The sequence below is a fragment of the Dunckerocampus dactyliophorus genome, chromosome 13, assembly GCF_027744805.1.
Source record: "Dunckerocampus dactyliophorus isolate RoL2022-P2 chromosome 13, RoL_Ddac_1.1, whole genome shotgun sequence".
NCBI classification, from domain to species: domain Eukaryota; kingdom Metazoa; phylum Chordata; class Actinopteri; order Syngnathiformes; family Syngnathidae; genus Dunckerocampus; species Dunckerocampus dactyliophorus.
The window spans coordinates 8912254-8936591 of record NC_072831.1 but is presented as its reverse complement, the minus strand read 5'-3'; the positions used below and the strand labels follow the sequence as shown (position 1 = coordinate 8936591).

Below are 24338 nucleotides of genomic sequence, written 5' to 3'. Positions count from 1 at the left end.
GATGCATTCTTTTGCATCTTTGCTGTCTGTTTTCTTGTTTCCTGGTATTATTTTACCGCTTGGGCGCATCAGTAGCTCCACCTCCTATGGTGAGTTTTTGTTAACCCTAGCGCTGCCTCCTAGCTTAGTTTGTTGTTTTCTACTTTTTGTGTGCCTTTTGTGAATAAAAGTAGGGATGTCTGATAATATCAGTCGATATTGGCATAAAAATGAGATATCGGTTCATATTGGTATCGGCTTTTCTGCCAATAATGCGATAACGTGCTCCACACAGCAACAAGCTTGCTAGCTCAGTTTATATGTCCGCAGTCTGGAATTATTTCCAAGTTTGACCTATGGATTGTAAACTATACATACGTATATAAGTAGGGATGTCCGATAATATCGGCTACTGATAATTATCGGGCCGATACGGGCATAAAAATGTGATATCGTCCAACATTGGTATTGTTTTTTTTCCCCTACAATGAAAGCCTATACAGAGCTTGTAGCGCCCGCCAACGTCCCAAATTTGCAACATTGCTGAACTTCCTGCATCCTGCAAATATAAGGAGCATGTTAGAATCTTAAAATTTGGCAGGAATACTTACAAAAGGTTGAACTTTGAAAAAATCATAGGTTTGACCATGAATCAAGAATACATTAAAATAAAATAAGAACATGAAAGTTACCAACTAAATATCAGAACATTCATGTATTTTAAACGATACCCCTGAAACTAAAAATAAATTAAATCTTTGCAAAAGTAACTAATCAAGGCACAATAAACATAAATGTATTCTTATATAAAATATGTAATACATGAATTATCTACTCAGAGATGGGTGGAGTAGCCAACAAAACAACTCTACTCATTTAAGAGTATTGTTACTATACAACAATTTTACTCAAGAAAAAGATATGTATCGGTATCAGTTGAATTGCAAACAGAGTTGGACAATGTTGGCATATTGGTTATCGGCAAAAAATATCAGACATCCCTATATTTAAGCAAATATTACGTATTTTTGGTCTAAATTATACATTTTCAAGCATAAAAAAGGCTAAATGAACTAACATACAACTATAAGGCATTCAAAAAAAGAATTCCAAGATGTTGATGAAATGATGAAATGTAGTACGGTATCCTACACAGATGATGAAATTAAATGTAGTATTCTACACTGGTCACTCGGTGTCAGTAAGGTAACTGTAATGTTCGGTGAGACACACAAGGGTCAGATTGCCGGAACAACAGGCTTTTATTGCAGATTACCTCACAACAGGCACAACAATCCCTAATAAATATCCCTAATAAAAACACAGGCTATTGTGGCCGTTACCCACCCAAAGTTGAAGCTCAACTCTGAACACCCGACGTCACTTCCTGTCCACCTCTCTTCCAGGTCATGTAGGGATCAAATTTATTTATGCCTTGAATTGCTTATTTACTTTTATTATGTCTACTGTATTGGGTAAGACGAGTGTAAAAGTGACTATAGAGGTGTTATTTCATGTCTCGAGGGCTCTAATAATGATAATTTAAAAAAAACGTATTTAGGACGTGATAAACAGGTTTTCTATGTTCTATGAAAATATTCCATTTATAAATAAGGAAATCTGCTACACGAAAATTCACGGTTATTACGGTCGGGTCTGAAACCAATTAATCGCGATAAACAAGGGATTACTGTATCTTGTATTACATATTGCAGCATTTGTGTTTATTTGTGAAATGCGTCCAGTGGTATCTCAGTAAAAGATCATTCATTACACAAGATGTGGCCTGAGAGTAGTCTGAGGGAAGAACTGCTGTTAATATCGATATTGGTAATAAACTGGACAATATTGGTTTATCGGATATTGGTAAAATCCAATATGGCGCATCTCTAAATAAAAGACTTTATTGAACCTTCCTGCCACCATGTCTCCGCGTCGTGGGGTAACGCTACATGCGATCTTAGCAGAACATGACGGTAAACATTGCGATCTTCATTTCCGGTACGTGTACAATGACAGGAATGGATTTGATACAAAATTCACACAGTCAGGAAATAAGTACACAGTGTACACAGTAAACTTTTTTTTAGTGTAGTGATGCAAGTCTTCCATTTAACACACAGTGAGTACGTTTACATGCAGTCAAATAATCCAATCATAAACAGAATATTAGCAATAACCCGCTTGCGCACGGCCATGTAAACACCAATAACTCTTTTGAAAAAATGGAATATGCTCATATTCCAGTTTTTAAAAACCCGAATATTACCCCTGGGTTACTCCTTTTCCAACCCGAAAATTGTGTCATGTATACACCTATCAGGATATCCCGATCGAAAGGAACATTAATTTGTGTTCTGCACATGTTCTATTCAAAAGGAATCTTGTGTCTTTGGCAGGAACTACTTGTAAACACGACGACACGTAAAACCCCACACTTTTGGAGCGAGGGGGAAACAAGCCACCTCGTTGGTGAAAGAAAGGAACATTATGCATTTTATTGACGGTAGAAAGTACCGCAGTCGCGAAATCTGTCAGAAGGTGAGCAAGCAGTTACACGAAGCGGGGTTTGCACGAACACATCTTCAAAAGTGTCCAGGGGGGCTCTGAGGATATAGCATGGATGTGGATGGCACATCTCCGGCTCCATTTTCTATTTCTTCACGTTCTCGCCTTCCATTAATGAAGAAAGTGAGACAGAATAGTGTCAAGTACTGGTGGTGGGTCAATACCAGCACCAAAATGCAAACAAAGGCGTTCATTATCCGCTGTGCTGGTGTTGTTTTTGGATACAGGAAGAAGAAGCGGAAATGATGCGCATTGCGTCATGACGTTTACCGTGCGTCAAAACATTGTCCTTGCAGGGTTTTTTTTGTTTTTTTTTTCACGTCAGGCATGTAAACGGGTTATTCCAAATGTTTCAGAAACCGGAATATTGAACTTATCCCAAATACTGACTGAATGTAAACGTAGTCAGTGTCTGTCCTTGTCTTTGTTTGGTGCGGGACATACTGTACAGTAGCTTAGTGGCTCGTAAAACACTTAACATAAGACAAACGCTAACAGCCAAATGGTCAAATAAAAGAGTGATAAGTCTTAAATGTCATAAAGTGCTACCTGGAGTCCATCCATCCATTACGTGTCTGCATGAAAACGTTAATCAGGCCACAGGTGTCATCCATGCTTAGGTTATAGAAATACTAGGAGGTCTCTATGGTAACTGGATGCAGAGGGCAGCACGGACACCGGAAAGGCAAGAGGCGATGAAAGCCATATAGTCAAAACGTATGAAGACGAATCGTGGCTTAGAAATGTGGCGCGGAGAGAGACCTCCGTCATACTCATTAAAAAAAACACCTTAGAGCAGGCATGTCCAACTTGTGCCATGGAGGGTCGAGACACTTGCAGGTTTTTCTTCCAGCCGGTCACTAAAGCAGGTGATTTTAATGATGAACACCTCCTTCAGTTTGAGGGAAGGAGCTCATCAATTAAATCACCTGCTGGCAAAAACCTGCATGTGCCTTAGAGCTTGCATGGATACACTCTTTTGATTTGACATAAGCTCTTCTTTAGGATTATTATACATCTTTGTTTTTCATCTTTATTGTGGAAACTAGTGGAAAAGGTTGCACAAGCATGGAGGATCAGGGACGCGCCCATGCTAGTCAGCCTCCTTTTCAACCTGTATGCTGAATTATGTAACTTGTTCTTCCTGGACACAGCATTAGGTACACCTCGTGTCCAGTGGGTTTATATTCTAGTGTGTGTCTGCATTTTAATGTTGGCGTTGTTCCTCCATCCACTGCTTCAATTTTCTAAACCAGGAAGGAGGCTTTTATTTCTTTTGTTGCTTGTTTCTCTGCTTGATTACTGTATGTAATAGATACGTATATATAATAAACTCTCAAATCTACAGTAATTATGAAGCAAATGCTATTTAGCCTTCAGAGGGAACTGAACTGTTAAAACCATCAGTTTCATTTTCGTCCGATCTCAACACTTGCACCCTTTTTAGGAACTCTTAGGCATTTTTATTCACTTAAAACCACACCGGTGTGACTGATTTTAGCTGAAGACAAGATTTTATTTAAAATGAAAGCAGTCGTGCTTTTGTGTCTTATTTATTTTGTCTTATTTAACTGTCTTATCACAGTTCAAATTTTGTGGCTTCACTATCACAGTTTTTCCAAACATATTAATTAATAAATCATGCTGATTCATGGTTGAATAAAGTTTATATATTATATATCATATATATCATGTATATATTATATTTAAAAAAAAAAAGCAAATTATACATATTTTTTGCGTAAATTAAGCATTATGCATACAAAAGGCTAAATTAACTAAAATGTACAAAAGTCATTGATAACAAGACAATTCAAATTTTGAATGTAATATTCTACACTGATCACTTGGTGTAATTGTTTGGTGAGACAAGTACCAGACTTGATCGCTGGAATAACAGGCTTTTATTGCAGGTTTGAATTATCTCACAACAGGCAAAGGAAGAAAAACATAATAATAATCAACATCAACATAATAATAACACAGGCTACTGTTGCGGCTAAAACTCAACTCTGAACCCCCAACGTCACTTCCTGTCCGCCATCCATTCTGCTCCTCCTACTAGCACCGGAACACATTTAACTGTGACCCACACGAGCATGAGTTTTATTTATGTCTTAAATGGCTGATTTTCTCTGATTATGTCTACTACAGTGGTGTGAAAGCATTTGCCCCCTTCCTGATTTCTTATTTCTTTGCATGTTTGTCAAACTTAAATATTTCAGATCATCAAACAAATTTCAATATTACTCAATGACAACACAACTGAATACAAAATGCAGTTTTTAAATGAAATGTCAATGAAAATAAAATGAATGTTGTTGTGGGGTCTTTTGTGACCTCTTGGATGAGTCGTCGCTGCGGTCTTGGGGTAATTTTGGTTGGCTGGCCACTCCTGGGAAGGTTCACCACTGTTCCATGTTTTCACCATTTGTGGATAATAGCTCTCACTGTGGTTCTCTGGAGTCCCAAAGCTTTAGCTATGACTTTATAACCCTTTCCAGACTGATAGATCTCAATTACTTTCTTTCTGGAAAATGCAAGTTCTTTCGCCGTTTCTCTCGTTGTCTTCTCTGCTGCAGCCGAGTGAGTGGAAGCGGCAGGCTCCACCTTTCTGGTCTGTCTGTGTGTTTTTGTGTGAGGGGGAGGGGCCAGGTACCCGGGCAAGCTGCAGAACAGAGACACACAGGAAGCAAAAAAGTTAATATATCGGTTACATATTCACCGATGTTGATTAATCTGTGATGTGTCATAATTGGCCCGATTAATCGGTACAAACCACCTCCACGAACACCTTTTCCTCTGATTTCGGATCGACATTAGCAATAAAAATGGCCGTTGTCACGCATTGATTAGTTCCAGCTGCAATAAAACTCTATTACTTTTTAATTACCATTGTTCGCTTACAAGGAAGGACGCTAACAAGCTAAATAGTCAATGACAGTTGTGGAGACCCCTGAATAAAAGGACTAAGACGGTGTAGGTGAGGGCACAGTGACTACGCAGAAGCATAATACACGCTTGAGTCACAGCAATGTGACTGTAGATGGAGTGAAAATCTTGAAAAAAAAATAATTACTGTAAATGTTCTTTATTACCGAAACTCTGGATCCAGCTGTTGTGGCAATAAACCGTAATTGTTGAAAGTATCAACAATTAGTGGGAGAGCAAGGAGGCAGCGCACACTGGCTGTGGGCAGTCAGGGGGTGGTTTCAGCAGGAGGTGAGGTAGGAGATGGGGGGCTGGAGTACATTCTTTAAGGTTGGCAGGTTGGAAATGCTTTGAGAAATGTGGAAGTAGTAAGAATTCTCATGTTCCGTGTTGTGTAAAAAGTAGTGCAACACTGAACATGTGGATATGTCCATAATTTTGTTCATCTGTTTTAGTGCATTTTACCATCATCCTTAAATTTCACCCCAAAGACCAATATCCCTGACTTTTTGTGAGTTGTATATGTGAATGCTCTTTCAATAAAATAGTTATTATACTTTGTCACGGGGTTCTCCCGCTGGACCCTCAGTACAGTGAGGAAAACAATGGCAGAGTAACAAAGATAACATTCAGGGTGTTTATTGTGCTCTCTAGGTAGTGCAGGCAGTGAAAAAAGTGGACAAAAGTGCAAAAATAGTCAGGAAAAAAAAATATTTACAAAAATATGGACAAAAATGTTTACAGCCACTTCATACTACCCTCTTGTAGTCTTGAAGCTTCGCTGCCAACTCTCCATCCTACTCCCACCACTAATGGTTGGCAAAGGCCTCCTTATATATCCCATGTCCCTCCCACCAGGCACGACCACAATTTGCAAAAATGTAAAGAAAATATATGCAACCAAATATCATTGTTACAAACCCAATTAACTTGTATTTTGCCGTTTAATAATCGCTTCCGGAAGTGACGTCACTGAATTGCGCTGATGAGAAATTCTTTTAAATTCTGCTGACGTGTACTATGTTTGACTCCCAATGCTGCGAACACGCTATGGTAAGTTTGAATGGTTTTGTTTCTTTGTTGAAACCGGAAATGAATGCTATGGATATAATGTGAGACGGGCTGGAACACCGAGTGTGCACCCTTGGTGTGCTGTCTTGTCGCTAAACTGAATGCGGAAACCGGAGTGGAGGTGTATGCATGTATGTGGTGCCGTGTGTGTGTGTGTGTGTGTCACTCCTGATGTTCAGACTTTGAACACATGAAGAAGTATCAGTGATGCATGCTGGACCAAAATGCAAAGTGTCCTACACACTCCAGCTTGAATCTCATTTGGGACGAGAGGCTGACATCAAAGGGACAATAATCTGACGAGTGGCGGGGGAAAAGGGTGGGGTGCGAGGGCTGCGTGTGGGCCTCTACTCTCCATCACGACCAATGAGCTCCCTCAGAACTCCCCAGTTGGGGGTGCACTTAAAGAACCACTTTGAGTGCACGAGAAAGAAGGCGACCCAGTTCCTCTTCTTCATAATCAACAGACACTCTGTAGTCACATGTCTTGACCTCCTGATCGACATTTAAGCTGATAGGAAGGCTGTGTCTCAATTGGTGGATTTGCGTACTTACACTTAGTTTTTCGAATGCATAAGTGTGTTCACACTGACAAGTACAGCAAAATGCAGTGCAGTTAGGGATGTCCCGATCCACAGTTTTTTATACCGATCCTTTTTTTTGTCCTTTTTACCGCATTCTGCAGTACATCCAGAATGCTGCTGCTCGAGTCCTGACTAAAACCAGGAAATATGACCATATTAGTCCAGTACTCAGGTCCCTGCACTGGCTTATTGATCAATATGTGGTGTGATTTAGAATATAGTAATTGTTTCAGATCAAATAAATTTAAATATAAATATTAGTTAATTGTGTTGTCACTGAATCATCATCCACACCAGCAAGTCCACCTCTGAATGTCTGAAGAAAAACAAAATGAAGACTTTGGAGTGGCCTAGTCAAAGTCCTGATCTGAATCCTATTGAGATGCTGTGGCATGACTTTAAAAAGGCGCTTCATGCTGGAAAACCCTCTAATGTGGCTGAATTACAACAATTCTGCAAAGATGAGTGGGCCAAAATTCCTCCACAGCGCTTTAAGAGACTCATTGCTAGTTATCACAAACGCTTGATTGCAGTTGTTGCTGCTTAGTGTGGCCCAACCAGTTATTAGGTTTAGGGGGCAATCACTTTTTCACACTCAAACAGGGACATGTAGGTTTTGATTTTTTTCCTCTCTTAGGAATAAAAGGTTTCATTACAAAACTTCATTTTGTGTTCAGTTGTGTTGTCATTGACTAATATTTAAATATGATCAGAAACATCTAACATCCCAAAAAATAAAATCAGGAAGGGGGCTTTTTATCACTACTGTATATATTTTTCTCTTTAAATTTAGTGGGTGCAGCTTATGCATTCAAAGATTATGCAAATGATATTTAATATTCTACACGGGCCACTAGGTGTCAGTAATGTTCGGTGAGACACACAAACACCAGACTTCATCGCCGGAACAACAGGCTTTTATTGCAGGTTTGAATTATCTCACAACAGGCACAATAATCCCCCCAAAAAATCTCTAATAAAAACACGGGCTACTGTTGCTGCAGTAACCGATGCCAAGCTAAAACTTAACTCTGAACCTTCAATTTCACTTCCTGTCCACCAGCCACTCAGCCCCCCTAGAGAGCGAATGAAGTGTGTTAAGAAGCAACGTTACGATGCATACCGTCCACTACTGTATAGAGTTGTAACGGCAAGCTACATTGACAGACAGTCCCGTTATAATGTGTTTATGAGCGAGGATGAACAGATAGTCCAAAATCTATGTATGGTGGTCAAAATTTATTTGTGGCGGGCCACCATAAATAAATGAATGTCTGGGAAACAGGATTTGGGATAACTACATTGTCAAGATTGGTGCACTCAGAAATTAAGTACACCGTATACTAACTTGAAGTGTACTGACGAAAGTATTCAATTTCAGGCACAGCTGAAGTGTCTCAGTCGCCCCCTTCAGGGCACCTGAAGGCTCACACCTCCACACAGCTAATTGGCCTAAAGCGATGGGTCTTCAGGGAGCTCATTCCCGAAGCCTCGCAGCAGGTTCTAGGGATTAGGCCCCTCGGGGGGGGTTGGAGGACAGCTTGTCAGAAAGCGATACAATCACAGACGCACACACACACACACACACACACTTAAGCACACACCACACTGACAGCTTGTGAGCAATATGGCGGCTCATGGTCAGTAGCTCTGTGAGTAGTCAGTCTTGACTCACGCTGCTGACAGCTTTGACACAGATTCTCCTCACGATTAGCTCTAATTTCTGCGCCTGTGCTGACCCAAATAGATATCCTGAGGTATTTTCAGCTCATTAGTGCAAAATGAGAAGTAATGAATTTGCGCTTTTGCTTTTTTTTTTTTTTACTTTGACTTAATCTTCTTTTTTTAAAATGTTATTATCATAACAGGCATGGCGTTGCCTGGGAGACAGTGAGAGTGCAAACATCATGTATCATTCATGTGCCGAGTCATGCTGGCAGCTGATAAGTAGAGAGTCCAGGTGGCTGAGTGACAAAGCTGCTCAAATGTCAACACAATAGACCCAATTATCAGGCTACAAGTCACTTCATTCTAGATGTTTGCAAACATGCACAGGAGATGAAACTGCTAACCAAGCATTGGAATTGTATCCTGTAGTGGTGTGCTGACACATCTTCACCTGCTGGTGTTGGAAGAACCTCCAGGCTTTATTTTAGGGACTGTTTGTAGCAGTAGCCGGCAGTGCATTTGGTACCTGGGCCTTCACTGGAAACTTTGAAGGATCCCTGACATGATTCATCAACTTTGCTTAAATATGTTATATATTGTTTGAAATTACAGTATGTTCTACATTGTTCGAACGGCAAATTGGCAAAAATTACATTTATAGTTCATGGCTCCAGTCATGACGAACTAGCTTGCAGCTCAGCCTCATTTCCGGAAGTGACATCATCGGGTTAACACCACTCAGCTAAAGCAAAGTAAACAAACACTTCTCGAGGTAGATTATCAACTTGATTCAGTATATTTTTCATCAAAATAGTAGTCATGCCAACTGCTGGATGTTTATAGTATCCGAGTGACACTGTAAGTTTGTTGTCTTTTCCAAAAGAGGAAGGTTTAAGACAACAATGAATGAAGCAAGTGCAGAGAACAAGAGACCGATGGACGGCAACCTCTGTTCTTTGCAGTGATCGTTTCACTGACACCTGCTTCGAAGGAACACCTTTACAGAAGCATTTGGCTTGAAAGCAAGGTATAAACGCATTTTGAAAAAGAATGCTATTCCATCGGTACACAGGAAAAAAACAAGACAACAAAGAACGACCACTATCAAAGTTGGTTCAAGAGAGTAAGTCATATCTTGTTTACATAATGTCTTCTAAACACTATTCCACGATAGCGACAAGGCTGCAAAGCATTATACATGTTATGTAAACATCATGTCTAAGGAGGGAAAGGCTTCTTGAGATGTCATCTGTACTTCTGTGAAGAAGGTGTCGGACGTTTCGCTCCTCATCCGAAGTGCTTCGTCAGTAAACTAACAAGTGCTGGTAGCCTAGGCCTTAAATACAGTAAGAGTGGGCGGAATTGGTGTGCCAATGCCCTCCTCCTATTGGTTCCTTACACTAAGACTGGGCGGAGTAGTGGTCTAATCCTCTCCTTCCATTAGCACCTCCGATCAAAGGGAAGTGTAACTCCCTGTAGTTGGGTATGAACGACTCTGATACTGGCTTGTTAGCATCTATTGTTCTGGCTCGGCCCTGGCTTCACCTCATTTGCAAGACTAAGAGCTGTGGGTTTTGGTCTCAGTAACCTGCTGAACACAGGGTCCAAATTAAACCTCAAACCACCATTCCGATTCAATGATGGGTTCTGTTGTTTGACAAAAATAGCTTCCTTTACTCCTCTTTCAAACCATCTGTTTTCTTTGGCCAAAATCTTTACCTCGCTGTCCTGAAAAGAGTGATTGGTTGCTTTAAGGTGTAGATGTACTGCTGATTGAGGACCACTAGAATTGTCCCTGCGATGTTGATAAAGCCTTTTTTGGAGCATTTGCTTAGTTTCCCCAATGTAGTGCTCTTTGCATTCCTCATCTTTACAGTGGATGGAATAGACCACATTGCTCTGTTTCTGGTTTGGAGCCTTGTCTTTAGGATGCACTAATTGTTGTCTCAGGGTATTTACTGGTTTAAAATAGGTTGGAATTTTGTGTTGCCATAAGATCCTCTGGAGTTTTTCGGAGACCCCCGCTACATAAGGGACTACCACTCCTCTCCTTTTTGCTTCTGTGGGCTTTTGGGTTTCTTTCCCTACTCTCTTCTTTTGACATTTGTTAAAAGCCCACCGTGGGTACCCACAGGTTGAGAGCGCTCTCTGGACATGTTGTGTCTCCTTTTTCCTTCCCTCAGCGCTAGTTGGTATTTGTTCCGCTCTATGTTGGAGGGTCCTAATAACCCCTAGTTTATGTTGTAGTGGATGGTTAGATTCAAAAAGCAGGTATTGGTCAGTGTGTGTGGCCTTTCTAAAGACCTCTGTAAGTAGCTGTCTGTCCTCTCCTATAATTATCTTGCAGTCTAAGAAGGCTAGTTGGTTCTCTTTAGTGTCCTCGCGAGTAAATTTGATCTTGGTGTCCACCGCATTGATGTGATCTGTGAAAGACTGAATTTCCTGTTTTTTGATTATGACAAAGGTGTCATCCGCGTATCTAAACCAGTGCCTTGGTTTTGTCCCTGAGAAGGATGTGAGAGCCTGTTCCTCCATCTCTTCCATGTACAGATTCGCCACTGTGGGTGAGACTGGTGAGCCCATAGCACAACCATGAATTTGTCTGTAAAATTTCCCTCCTATTGGTGTGCCAATGGAGGAGGGCATTGGCACACCAATTCCGCCCACTCTTACTGTATTTAAGGCCTAGGCTACTAGCACTTGTTAGTTCGCTGACGAAGCTCTTCGGATGAGGAGCGAAACGTCCGACACCTTCTTCACAGAAGTAAAGATGACATCAGAAGAAGCCTTTCCCTCGTTGGACAACTCCTGTACGACTGAGAGCCTACACAGACGCATCATGTCTAAGGCTTAAGTCCATGTTCTGCAACTTCTCTATTTCATCTCCAAATGTTTCTTCCTCCTCGAAAACTATTGACCCATCGCTCAAATCTTGGCTATAATCACTGTATATTATAGCCTCTATCTCGTACACCGCCATGTTTGTTTACCTGAGCGATATTAACCCGATGACGTCACTTCCGGAAATGAGACTGAACTGCGAGAGCTGGTCTGTCATGGCTGCCGCCATGAACTATAAATGTAGTTTTTGCAAATTCACCATTCGCTTTCTGCAATCAAGCAATGTAGAAAATAATTACAAACAAAATATAAAATATTTAAGCAAATTTCATGAATCATGTCAGGGACCCTTTAAGCGACCCAACCCACCTCTTAATACCAGCACAATCACAATTATACAAACATTTAATAACATATAAAAATACAATATTACAATGTGTGGCATGATAGCATTGGGGGTGAATAACATTATTGCCAAAGCAACAAACACAGTTAACCCTTTACAGGTACATTAGCTCAAAACAACTACAAACTCTACGCTGCAACGTCATGTGGAGGAGTTCAGAATCAAAATTCATCTAAAAACATGACAAAAACATTGATAACTTAATCAAATACGTCACACTCACTACGCACTCGTAAGTGCTGGTCTGGAAGACTTCCAGTGGAAGTGACGAACAAACCGTTTCCCAGGTTGACGTATATAAAACGTATATAAATAAACTCACTTATTTCTTCATGTAACACTCAGAAAGAGAAACAACACCGTGTCTGTCTCCTTTCTTTGTGTTGGAACAGGATCAATTAAGCGTTGTACTGTTCATATGATGATGCGTTCAAGCGCACTGCGTAACTTTGAGTGTGAGGGAATGGGCTGTCAACCAACCAATCAGAGGAGGTAAAAATGCTGACTTCCCTGTATGCCTGCTACTGGCCTTGTGAGGTGAATCTGAAATCTGATTGGTTAAAGAAACAGCCCCATTTCTCATAGTGTTTAAGTGACACGGGCCACACAGCCAGTATCAAGGGGGGTCTGAACACTGGCTAAATATAGTGACAGAGTCGCGAAGTTGGTAACACTGATCCCTCCTGCTACGTCTTCTTATTCTCTGACAGGCCAGGTGCGAATGAGGTACGCTTAGAAGCAGAGTTGCGATACATACCGCCACCTTCTCTACGGAGTCATAACGACAAGCTACAGTTACAGACGTTATAATGTGTTTATGAGCGGTGGCAAACATGTAGCATCAAATCTGTTTATGGTGCTCCAAATTTATTTGTGGTGGGCTGCTAGAAATAAATGGATGTCTGGGAAACACTGGATTTGGGACAGCGCTGCAATCTCAAAATTTGCGCACTCAGGAGTTAAGTACATACTTATTGAAGTGTTCTGACACAAGTATTCCATGTGAGAAACAGCTTCTTTATCGATGTCTTCACATTATTTGGCAAATTCTTTTCGTCAGGCATAATGGGACAAAAAGGACATTTGACTGACTGAAAATTCCAACATTGTCTTTTAGAGATGCTACAAAATAATGATAGTAGATAATACAATTTCGTGGAACAAATATCATTTTTGAGGGATGCAGGACCAAATGAAATTGATAAAATATTGGTTTAAAGGTTTTATTGCAAATAGTGAATTATGTATTAGGCTAGTGTGCCTAATGAAGTGTCCAGTGGTTGTCATGGTGTTTATTATTGTTGCTTGTGTGTGTTCGTCAGGTAAAGGTGACGTGTTTGGTGATGTCTTCTGGAAAGAGACCACACTGGCTCACGCATGCGCTAACGTGCGGGCGCTGACGTACTGCGACCTGCACGTCATCAAGAGGGAGGCGCTGCTCAAAGTGTTGGACTTCTACACGGCCTTCGCCAACTCCTTCTCCAGGAACCTCATCCTGACCTGCAACCTGCGCAAGAGGGTGAGTCCACACCGGTGGTGTGCCATCAGGGCCAGCAAAGCCTTCTCTGCTGACCTAAACACTATCAGGAGCACTTAACTATATTTACATCTTAAATTATAGTATTTGTTCCATGAAATTATATTGATTTACTCCCAACAGTCTATTACCTTCATTTTGTCGTGTGTCACTTAGCTGCACTGCTTCCAGTACGTGTAAATGTTCGATTTTTTGTCAGATATGAGCAGGTTTCAGCTTCTATGTGTTACCTTGTCAATGTAATGTGCCCAGGGACCAGAGTCGGGAGTGCTGGCCCATGGTACATACACACTATTAGCAATGGGGCTGTTTCTTTAACCAAGGATCTCAGAGGCGCCTCACAGGGCCACCTAACAGGTGCACAGTAACGTCAGCATGGGTAGATGTCTAAAAGCCTATTCCCTGCCAACACATCTTCATATGAACAATGTAGCGCTTAACTGATCCTGTTCCAACATGAAAAAGGAGATAGACAAGGTGTTGTTCATCGTTGTTTGTGTTCTATGAACAAATAAGTGAGTTTGTATATATTTTTTTATATACGTACATAATAAGTAAGCCTGGGAAAAACTTCCACTGGAAGTTCTGGACCAGTGCTTACAAGTGAGTGGTGCGCATGATGTATTTGATTGAATTTTTGATGTTTTTGTCATGTTATTAGATAAAGATTCACACTGAACTGCTCCGGATGATGTTGTATTGTAGAGGTTTGGAGTTTGGAGTTGTTTAGAGATGATGTATTGGAAGATAAAGGGTTAACTGGGATTGTTCCTTTAGTAATAATGGTATTCATTCCCTAATCTGTAATGCCACACATTGTTATATAGCATTTTTGTATATGGCGTGATAGTGGTGGTGTTAAGAGGTGGATTAAATCACTGAAGGCCCAGGTACCAAATGCACCGCCCGCCACTGGTAATGCAAACGCACACACAATGCCGTACATGGGGATGCTAATGCTAATTGTTCATTCTGCTTCATTGTTCATTCTGATGTCAGCGTTTTTCCGCGTGAGCACTTTAATGTAAACAAGTCAGTGAAATATTCTTAGAGCTTTTAGCTTTTATCTTTTTCTATACACAGTGTTATATTAGAAATTCCATACTTACGCATAAACTACTGAGTGTGAAGGAGAATCAGACAAAACAAACATCTAACAGGATCTCTTCCCAAACACCGCATCGCCTCCTTTCCTCCTCCCTTCATTCCTTCCTTTGCATGTTCTGTCTGCTGCCACACGTCTGTTGTTGTTTTTCATGGCTGCCGTGGTTATTAATTATTTACCGCGCACAGTCGGCCTGCACCCCGTTATGTCTTCTGACCTTCTGGTGGCGTCCAAGCAGGATGTGTTGATTTCATTATTCATCACTCATTAGTAATGCCTTTTGTAGAACTGGAAGTGTGGATGGTGGAGTGTAATGTGTGTGTTTGTGTGTGTTGCACTGCTCTCTTTAATTGTGTTAATTCTGAGCTTAAATATATTATATTTTTTCCAGGAGGCCAGGGTAGCTTGTAGTGGTATTTTTGTGTGTGTAATGAAGGCTTCTAATAACTTAGAATGCAAATATAAAATACTGTATGTAATTCAAAAAGTCGTGCAGATTTAGCAAGAAATAAAGATAAATGCAGTCAAATAGCAATTAGAATAATTATTTACCTTCAAAGCCAGACGGGGCCTCAGGCAGTTGCAATTTACTGTTTACAAATAAAGTGTCCCATTCCCTGAAAACATGTTTTTGTCCACCTCAAGAAAGCTGAATATAACATCCTTGAAGTGTCGGGCCTGTTAGGAATTTCCAAGGCATGTTGTGCTTCTTCACATCAGTTGAACACTTGACGGCAGTGTTGGCTTACCTTCCCCCTTTGGCTGTTGATTGATGGATGAGAAGCTTGTTACCAATGACAAAATTATGGCGAATATAATGGATTGTATCTCTGGTTTTACGTGACTGATTTTCACAATGTAAAGATTCGTATGCAGTGTGTAGTCTGCACTTTCGCTGCAAGTTGAAACGGAGCATCTGTTTGGCTGCATCATCATGCTGCATAGGCTGCGGATACCAGGTAGTGGACTCCTTAGGGTTATTAATGGATTAACAGGAAACGTCTGAAAAAGTCACATTGTATTTTTGAAAAGTACTGCAACATTGAACAGTTGGACATTCATTCATTCATTTTCTGTGCCCGTCCAATATAGACAAACAACCATTCACACTCACATTCATACCTATGGACAATTTAGAGTGGTCAATTAAGCTAACATGCATGTTTTTGGAATGTGGGAGGAAACCGGAGTACCTGGAGAAAACTCACGCACACACGGGGAGAACATGCAAACTCCACACAGAGATGCCCAACGGAGATTCTAACCCAGGTCTTCCAGATCTCCTGACTGTGTGGCCAACATGCTAACCACTAGACCACCGTGCAGCTGAGTTGGACATTCAAAAATTTTAGGGAAGGTCAGTTCACCTGTAAAGATTATAGTGCATTTTAGCTTCATCCTGAAATTTCAGCCCTAAGCCTAATATTCCTAACTTTTTGTGAGTAGTGTACACACAGTTTACATGATTGTGTTTAATGCTGATCTGTAGTAAAACTAAATAAATACACATAAATAAACTCTATATAGTCTGTTAGTGTCTCTCTGTGGGGCCCGCTATTATTGTGTGATGTCACATTGCTACATCTCAGTAATGTTGTACATCATTAGTCCTACGAGATGTTCCAGTGCTCTTTTTTTGGAATTTTCCACTCCCCGCCTTTCGTCCCAAATGGAATACTTGCATCAGGACTGTTTAAGCCATAGGAAAATATGTTTACATATAGTGCTTCATTTTAAATACTTGTACTTTTGCTGTGTACTAAAATCCATCCATCCATCCATTTTCTATGCCGCTTCTCCTCATTAGGGTCGCGGGGGTATGCTGGAGCCTATCCCAGCTGACTTCGGGCGACAGGTGGGGTACACCCTGGACTGGTCACCAGCCAATCACAGGGCACATATAGACAAACAACCATTCACACTCACATTCATACCTATGGACAATTTAGAGTCACCAATTAACCTAACATGCATGTTTTTGGAATGTGGGAGGAAACCTGAGTACCCGGAGAAAACCCACGCACGCCCGGGGAGAACATGCAAACTCCACACAGAAATGTCCAACGGAGATTCAAACCCGATCTCCTGACTGTGACTGTGTGGACAACAATGTCAGTGCAGCCGTGTAACAAAATATTTTCTGAATATTTATTAATCTGGGCTCTATTTGTTTGGCCTGCTTTAGATTGATTGGGCGTCGTAAACAGTGGCAGAGCTACAGGGTGGCCAGGGGTGGCCGTGGCCACCCTTGGTCAGTCTCCGGCCACCCCAGTGGTCACCCCCACAGCGAAACTTTGCATTGAAAACATGTCCAGCTATTAATTGCTCTAATAGACGATCCAAAAGCAGTGGCGGTGCTACTGGTCACTCTCCGGCCACCCCACTGGCCATCTAGACAATTCAGGTATCAATTTATTGCCAGCCCTATGTGAGTAATGGTGGCCACCCCAATGAAACATTTCTGGCCCCGCCACTGGTCATAAAGCACAGGTAACGTTCGTAAACAGTTTCGTTTAGACTTTGTACGTCAAGCACGGCATGGAGCAACAGCTTTTCTTACCGTGTTAGTGATATATTGTTGTAGTATTGCCGTGGAAACGCTGTAATCCTTGTTGTTTTTAATTTATTTGCTGTACTCTTGTCAGGCATCAACAAGACTGAAAGTAGAAATAAATTATCTCACTTTTTGCCATTTTTATTGTTGTTATTAAACTATGAGCAGCTGACTTACTGAAAGCACGAGTCAGAAACTTTATGCCCTGCGAGACAAAGCAGCAACGGAAGGTTAGTAACCATTACAGGGACACTTCAATAAGTATACTTTGTATTTAGTTCCTGAGTGAGTGAATTTTGACAGTGTAGTGCTGTCCTAAATCCATTACTGTCACTATCCACCTAATGACGTTTTACCCACCCTTTCTTCTTCTCTCCTTTTTAATGGTGAATTGCAACCACACAAGTTAGTCCCTCCTTTTCTGCTGCATAGCCAAGATAGTGACTGTTGATCGTGGTAACTGTCCAACACTATGCACTCGCCGTTTTGAGTGCAACATCTGGTTACTGACAGTGCACTGCATGTTGCTGGACTTCTTAGTTTGAAGCCACTTATGCACTCAAAAGACTAAGTGTAAGTATCCAAGTTTACCAGTTGAGCTCAACATCACTGATGGATCACTACTGAAGTCAACTGGAGAACCTCAGACGTCCCGTACTTTGTCAGTGTGTGTGCAGCAGCACTGACACCCAGCAGCGTTTGAAGTGTTCCTTTTCTGCCTTTTCGGACGCCACAGCGAGAATGAGTGTCTTGTTCGAGTCAATGGAGCAGCCCGCTGCCATCCTCAGCACTTCTTCTCTCTTTAGTGGGCCCCACCATGCCCAAAGACCACTTTTACTGATGGAGTAGAGCTTACTTTTCATGCTGAGTGAGCGTCTTCATGGCGGAGTCCACAATGACGTTGCTTGGGGGTCGAAGGTTAAATATGAAAATGCAGCAGTGCATTACAATCCTTGCAGAACTTAAAACACCAACTCAGCATTTTTTTTAAACTTTTATGTTCATGTTGAAAAATGACCAAAATGCAAAATACCGTATGCACATTTATTAGAATGTGTTTCATCTGCTTAACCTTCACAATACTGATAGGACACAAAAGTCCTCCATAATTTTATTATTATACCACTGTTTCCCACAGTGTCATTAATCTGTTCCAAAAAGTCCGACTCAAAACAAAATGTAGTCTAACCGAATCATTCTGAATTATCATTAATCTGTTCACCCAAAAATGTTGACACAAAACATTTAGTTTTACAAATATCGTCATTGTTATAGCATAAAACAATTGTAAATGCATACAAATGACGAATTAAAGGGTAAATGAACACTTGTACCTTGATTGAAGACTTGATTGTTGACAAAAATGGCTTTGACAAGCAGGGGAGAGCGGAGGAGAAGAGAGATCCGCACGGAGACCACCTCCATACTTTGCTATTAATAAATTAATGAGTTATTTCTTTAATTCAACGGCGTTTCTCACGTTCTTTATCAAATTGCTGGCACTTGCAACTTTCTTTGGCTCCATTGTTTTTATTTTGCAGCCGTGATCAAAAGAAAGAGACTTGTAGCGGAACTGTGTTAGTTACGTTAAGAACTACAGAGTCAACTACTGATGACATCATAGACGGGCAATGGAGCTACGGACAATAATTTTAGGCTCTGGTTTCTATGCTAACAAGCTGCTAGAGAATGTTTCATGTAGGGCTGCAACTAACGATTATTTTAATAACTGATTAATTGGTCAATTATTTTTTCGATTAATCGAGTAATCAGATTAAAAAAACCCACATTTTTAATTTCTTTCCGCTTGAATATTCTGTTTAAAATAATGTTAAATAATAAAAATTCTAAATGTTTGTCAAATAGCTTCAGTAAAACAATAAATGCACACACAAATGCAATCATCATGATTTTTCGATTAAATCTGAAGCCTGTTCTTTCAGTTAATGGAGTAAACGGTTAGGCCATAGTTGGACCAAATGAATATGAAGTAAACACCTACAGTTAGTGGTAGGGTCTGCAACATATCCGAAAAGAGGCAAAAATGGCCATCACTGTTTTCCAAAGTCAAAGCTGATTTGTGCAAATATCTTGCAAAAGGCAAAGATAATTGGTCTGCTTTCATGAATGACTAAGAAAATTAAAAAATATTTGCATTTGAGAGGCTGAACTCAGAGTATATTTACATATTTAAATTAAAAAAACAATCAATTAATCAATGGTTAATCGATTACTCGACAACTGTTTTGATAATCGATTAACCATTGATTAATTGATTAATTGTTGCAGCTCTAGTTTCATGATATAAATACCTTATGAACACAGTTGGACTCATGCAGTGTATTAATAACATGACAAGATGTGCACCATATTGTATGCTAACCTGAAAATGTTGTCAGGCGAGGCAACATTTTTGAAAAGATTTTACATGATTGACATTATTTTCATACACAAATTACTTCCTAATAATAATAATTATAATATTTCCATGGTGTTAATGTCAGCATAACGTGAAATGTTTTTGAAATATTTGTTAATTATTCATCCATGTTTTGAGTCTTTGCATCCACTAAACTGTTGGATAATTCAATACAAATTTTAAAAACATGCTTGCTAAGTATGAAAGTGTGTGCCTTGAAATCTAACCACTTTTTAAAAAGTTCTGCCACGGTGCACCAAGTTCCACAAACACTGTTGACAGCGGACACAACCTGCTGCCACCTGTCATCTCTCTTTGTCTTGTCTCTCTGTGAAATGCTGCATTCATGTTGTCACTTTGCATTGATCTTCTGTGGTGAAGTGGAGGCGTGGCGAGGGTGTGACGTGAGGCAGGGTTACGCTTGCACACTTATACTCTAGGTGAGATCTCTAAAACACATTGCGTAAAGGAGTGCGTGTGCCAGGTTTTACAGGTCTGAGTGTTCTTGTGCTGAGATTTTGGGTTTCTGGTGTACTGAGAATTTCACAGAAATCCACACACAAAAACCAGGTGTAGAAGCACTACAATAGGGGTCTCATCTATCAAATTTGCAAGCATACTTTGTGGCCCTCAACTTGACATCAAAGTTGAGTGTAGGTGAGGCCCACCACTTTTATCACGTATGATCTACCGCAGGGGTCACCATCGTTTTTCTTTGTGAGAGCTACTGTTACAAAATGAAAATGGCCAAGAGCTACTCATTTTTGTAACATTTATTTTCAGAGCTTATTTTAAACCCAAACAAAGCGAATATGCTTGTTTTACCAGAACATTAACAAAATGCTGGCGTCCACAGAATGCATTTCTTTCTACTGTTCTTTCATTATTAACTGAAAACCTGAATGAAAAGCAGACTTGCGGGCACCTCATGTGGTCGTGGGGGGCTACCTGGTGCCCACGGGCACCACGTTGGTGACCCATGCTCTACCGTATAGTTCAGGCTCGTGACAGCTTCCCGTGGTGTGTGTTGACAAGTTCGTCACTCGGTTGAACTGTCATTTAGGACTGAATTACTTGATGCCCAACCTCACCCAGACTCTCCCTCCAGCGGCCCCCAGTTAAGTGGAGTTTGAGACCCCTGTTCTACACCAAACTCCTCCAAGCATGCCTTTATGGACTTTGCTTTGTGCACTGGGAACAGAAAGGTTCCCCAAAGTGATCCCACAAAGTTGCAAGCATAAAATTGTGCAAAATGTCATATTAAGATGAAGATTGGGGGGCACCTGAGGTCCTGTCCAACTTCTCATTGATTCATTCATCGATTAAAAGCTGCATCTAGAATTTTAGCGTTACAACAGGTCACATGATAGTGGAAAGAAAGAAGAAGAAGTCACGCTGCATCCAAGCCTCCAGTCACCAGAGCTCTTATTATGAAGGTTCTTTTCCTTTTACGAGCTCCCGGCGGCCGCTAAACGCCTCCTCAGCTGTCATGGGAAGATCGATGAGCTTGGGAGAGGACAGAGGTCCAAAATGTGCTCTTTCCTGCTGCTTGCTTCAGGGTGTCCATACCGATCGCTCGTTTAGCACAGACTTCCTCTTTCTTTCTAGCAGTGCATCACGTACTCTGACTCAGGGTGGGTATATTGTTTGCATATTGTCTGATGCCGGTGCCAAATCGGTACTTTTGCAACTGTGCTGGTGCTTAAATGGTGCGTGAACCTGTACTTAAAAATCAGAAAAATATTTTTATGGAATTTACTTAAACTGAATAGTCCTTTTAAATATTTCAATGATATAAATAAAGTCATTAATTCATAATACATTCACGAGTATGACATAAAATCCGCAACAAATTGTCATATTTATCGCAGTAAAACCAGCAACAATACAGAATACAGTAAATGTGCAAAATTTCTATTAAATATTAAATATATTTGTATTAATATTAGACTAGTTGATCCTACATGCAAGAGCCATGTACGTATTCATTGAGTAAAATGAAGTCACTTATGTTTCGCTACGTTGCATTACGACATTACATGCACAATATCACCATCAAGTACTTGTTCCAGGTGGCTGAGTCAGCATCTTTTGATGAGAAGTACAAGCCAATTTTTCCAGCGTTTCGGCCTGAACATTTTAGCTAGAGGCTCACCGTACGCCAAGCGTCAGTCGACATGACTGTCGAGAAGGCCACTATTGAGGGTGGCAAATGTCCATCATTGGGCACTCACCATGTAGACTTTTGAGTGCAACATATACTATTGCATTTAAACTAGTTATTAAAAATTGCCTTGATTTTTTTATGGTTTTTTTTCCATCTGACCTTTTGGAAAGAATTAGTGACAAAAACCGAGGTATTGTACCACTGTACTTCTCAGTGTGAACACACTAACATACACTTATGAACTCAAAAGACTAAGCGTAAGTATGCAAGTGCACCAACTGAGACGCAACTTCTGTTTGGACCGTCCTGTGTTGTTCACACACTACTCGTAGAGGCAGTTTGACAGGAAGTGGATGCTTGGCGTCATATTGGATGAGAGGTAGTTTAATTCAGCCTCACAGCAAAATGATCTATGATATAATGAGGTTTTTGAAGATGCTGCAAGGCGCTGAGGGCACAGCTTGATCTTCATGTAGTCATTAACAGTGATGGCTGACAGGAGCTGGTGAAGTGCTGACAACCATGTCAACAGGCTGTAGTCTTCTTGTTTCACTTTCACTGGAAAGAAGTAGAATTTATTTTTTTTGGCAGTTTTTTTGATGTTTAACGGATGCAATCTTTTTCTCCCAACTTCTAGCGGAAAGCCTGCTTGTCAAGCATTTTTTGTTATTTGAGGTGTCCTATATCTAGCACTAGTATCTGTTACACATCCTCGGGCTAAAGGCATTGTGGGACAGTAAGCCCAAAGGCCTGAGGGTCCATCTTGTCGTCCATGGCGGTGTCTTCTTCTCCAGGACGCTACGAGCTAATGGAGGCTTGCGGCTTGTTTGGCAGAAAGTGTCTCCACCTGGCTAAAAATAGAAATGTGGAACATGACCTTAATAAGATACAGGAAGATTCCTGCAGGCCAAAACCCACAACTTAACTAACAACAAAAGGTATTTTTAAGCCAAGTCTTTTTAGAAAGGACAAAACATATAAACAACACTGACACATCCAAAATACTCCATCTTTGCTCCTGTGAGATGAGAACATGCGGCAGGACGAGGCGTGTAACGGGACATGTTTTTGGTTCATATTTTTTGGTACGTGTACCAACTTCCCACACAGTACAGGTTAAAAGTGACGGACAGGAAGTGTTTATGGCAGGGGTCTAACTAAAACTAAACTAAATTTAACTGCTTTAGCTGCTAGAGGTATGGCTCCAGCGGCTATGACATGTCTACTCAGTAAACAAATACAGTCCAGCCCAGCCTTTGGCTAGCGGGAGCCATGGCTGGTGATAGTGCCAAGGAGAGGCCAGAGCTTGAAATTGCTCTTCTGTCATTTGAGAACACTTGGCTTACCCGGTGAAATACGTGAACATACTGTACATACATGAGTTCAAATATTTAATATACGTTTATCATCTACTAACTGTCACGATTATTGGACAGCTGTGGAGCTGTCGAGTGCTTGACCCCCAGTACGCAGAGACAGGGAGCGGTGGGAAAAATACTAGTCTTTTAATTAAGAAAAACAAAAGGCAACAGTGGTGAAAAAGGTGAAAAAGGCTCTGTGACAAAATATACACTAGAAGTCAAAGGCAGTATAGACAGGGCGGAGGCTTATCTATGTGACAGCACAGGCGAAGGGTAAAGGCACAACGAACCAGCGCCGTACATGAGACGACACTGGGCTTTTAAACTACCCACTAATAGTAATTGTGGCCAGCTGTGCAACATACCACTTGGGTGAAGCGGCTGCAGCTTCCCCCCAGCAGGAAGTGCAGCGCACCAAAATAAGAGGGCAGGACAGTACTCACTCTTGTCCTGCGGAACATGACACTAACAAGTGTGAATATGAAAAAATCCTATATCCTGAGCTAGATAAAGTCCTTCAAATCCTACTGAGGTATTATTATTACCTATCAAGTGAAACATCTCAACGCTTTTACTGTAATTGATAAGCACATTAAGCAACATTTAATATAGTTTACCGCTTTATTACTCACATCTCTCAGCTTCATTACTAGAACTACTGCCTTCTCAGTGGCTGACACTGACAGCAGCGCTGCCGCTGTTGTCATGTGTCTACGTCAGTGGCAGTTCTAACTATGGGCCATATGGGCAATTGCCCAGGGCGGCATCCTTCAGGGGGCGCAAAAGATGAGGGGAAATAAATAAAATCCTATTTACTAGTGTTCAGCGCTCAGTCGCTCATCATGTCAGGATATGTGTGGCTGATGGGCGCCCTCTACAGGAGGGATACTCACACCCCCTATGAAGCTCAGACATGATCAAATGTCCACCACGACGTGAATCAAACCAAAGCGAGCAGTGAGTGTGGCGAGACTGGTGAGTTCACCGCAGAGCTCCGGCCCTCAGGTTAATTACAAGGTAAAAAAAAAGTAAATTACAGCAGTAATTGCTTTAAAATACAACATATTTTATTCTTAATATTATATAATGTTAATTATATCCCAGACCAATATATGTTATTTCAAATTCCTCTCCTTTCATGCATTGT

At 40.9% G+C, this 24338-nt stretch overlaps 1 protein-coding gene across 1 annotated transcript in view; it reads left to right on the top strand.

The window, feature by feature from the left end:
• The window catches only part of kcnh5b (potassium voltage-gated channel, subfamily H (eag-related), member 5b), a 102694-nt gene that overhangs the window by 57709 nt on the left and 20647 nt on the right, over positions 1-24338 (top strand). The window contains exon 13 of the mRNA XM_054796686.1: positions 13371-13567. Within this exon, the coding sequence (XP_054652661.1) occupies positions 13371-13567 (197 nt within the window). The remainder of the gene's footprint in view (positions 1-13370; positions 13568-24338) is intronic.